At 52.6% G+C, this 1,252-nt stretch overlaps 1 protein-coding gene across 1 annotated transcript in view; it reads right to left on the bottom strand.

Moving 5' to 3' along the window:
* Positions 1 to 663: 663 nt before the first annotated feature.
* Positions 664 to 1,252, bottom strand: part of LOC118404418 (proline-rich protein HaeIII subfamily 1-like) — a 2,479-nt gene continuing 1,890 nt past the window's right edge. The window contains exon 2 of the mRNA XM_035803489.1: positions 664 to 1,249. Within this exon, the coding sequence (XP_035659382.1) occupies positions 664 to 1,249 (586 nt within the window). The remainder of the gene's footprint in view (positions 1,250 to 1,252) is intronic.

Genomic DNA, 1,252 nt, shown 5'->3' on the forward strand with positions numbered 1-1,252 from the left:
AGTAGATGTCTCTGTTTCAGCCGTTTTCATCATTTTCTGTTTTATTTGTTGTTTGTTTTGTCAACACGGTAAACCAACCTATGGCGTAATCTACCAGGTTTATACGTAAGAATGCAAGCTGTATATCCGGACAAATTTTGCACAATGTGCCCTGAATTTCAACATCTTATATTCTAAGTACATTGCATGTGCACCCTGCGATAAATTTCAAGGCGTCAAACCTCCTCACTTTGGGGTCCAATAGGCGAAAAGTCTGTTCTCCTACCTTAAACGATGCTAATATTCAACGTAATAGACTTAAAACATTCACATTTAAATGTTCCTAAGAAATGTAGAACGAAAGGTCAATGTACTAGATAGACAAAGGGCTAAATGTGTGCATGAGAATTAGGAAAGCTGTTGACCTTTTTATCTGCTCCCGACAGCATTTTGCAGTGGGAACAAGACCACATGTTGCTTTCGGCTCCGGTCGTTTTGTTTTTGACACGGACATAAAGAAAACCATCCAACATACAAACACCGACAGAAACTCCTAAAAGCACGTCAAAAACAACCTGAGCCGAACCTCTGCTTGGAGAGTGGGGTTAAAATAAAACGCATGACAAAACAAAGTACATCTACTCATTATCTTTATTTGAATCACAGCTTTTTAACTGTTTTATTCTATTGTTCAATCACCGGTGGTGGCCTTGCGCCCTCGGGAGGTGGAGGCCTTGTGCCCTCGGGAGGTGGGGGGCGGGTGCCCTCGGGAGGTGGGGGGCGGGTGCCCTCGGGAGGTGGGGGGCGGGTGCCCTCGGGTGGTGGAGGCCTGGTGCCGTCAGGTGGTGGATGGTGATGGTTGAAGCCGTCAATGATTGCGGGAGGCCGGGTACCCTCGGGAGGAGGAGGCCGTGTGCCCTCGGGACGAGGAGGCCTGGTGCCCTCGGGATGTGGATGGTGATGGTCCAAGGCGTCTGGGCGAGGTGGCCGGAACTGCCTTTTGCTGGGCGGCGGGCCTGGAGGGCGGGTGCCCTCGGGAGGTGGAGGTTTTGTGCCCTCGGGAGGAGGAGGCCGAGTACCCTCGGGTGGTGGAGGCCTGGTACCGTCAGGAGGTGGATGGTGATGGTTGAAGCCGTCAATGATTGCGGGAGGCCGGGTACCCTCGGGAGGAGGAGGCCGTGTGCCCTCGGGACGAGGAGGCCTGGTGCCCTCGGGATGTGGATGGTGATGGTCGAAGCCATCTGGGCGAGGTGGCCGGAACTGCCTTTTGCTG

This window comes from Branchiostoma floridae, chromosome 17 (genome assembly GCF_000003815.2).
Source record: "Branchiostoma floridae strain S238N-H82 chromosome 17, Bfl_VNyyK, whole genome shotgun sequence".
Taxonomy (NCBI): domain Eukaryota; kingdom Metazoa; phylum Chordata; class Leptocardii; order Amphioxiformes; family Branchiostomatidae; genus Branchiostoma; species Branchiostoma floridae.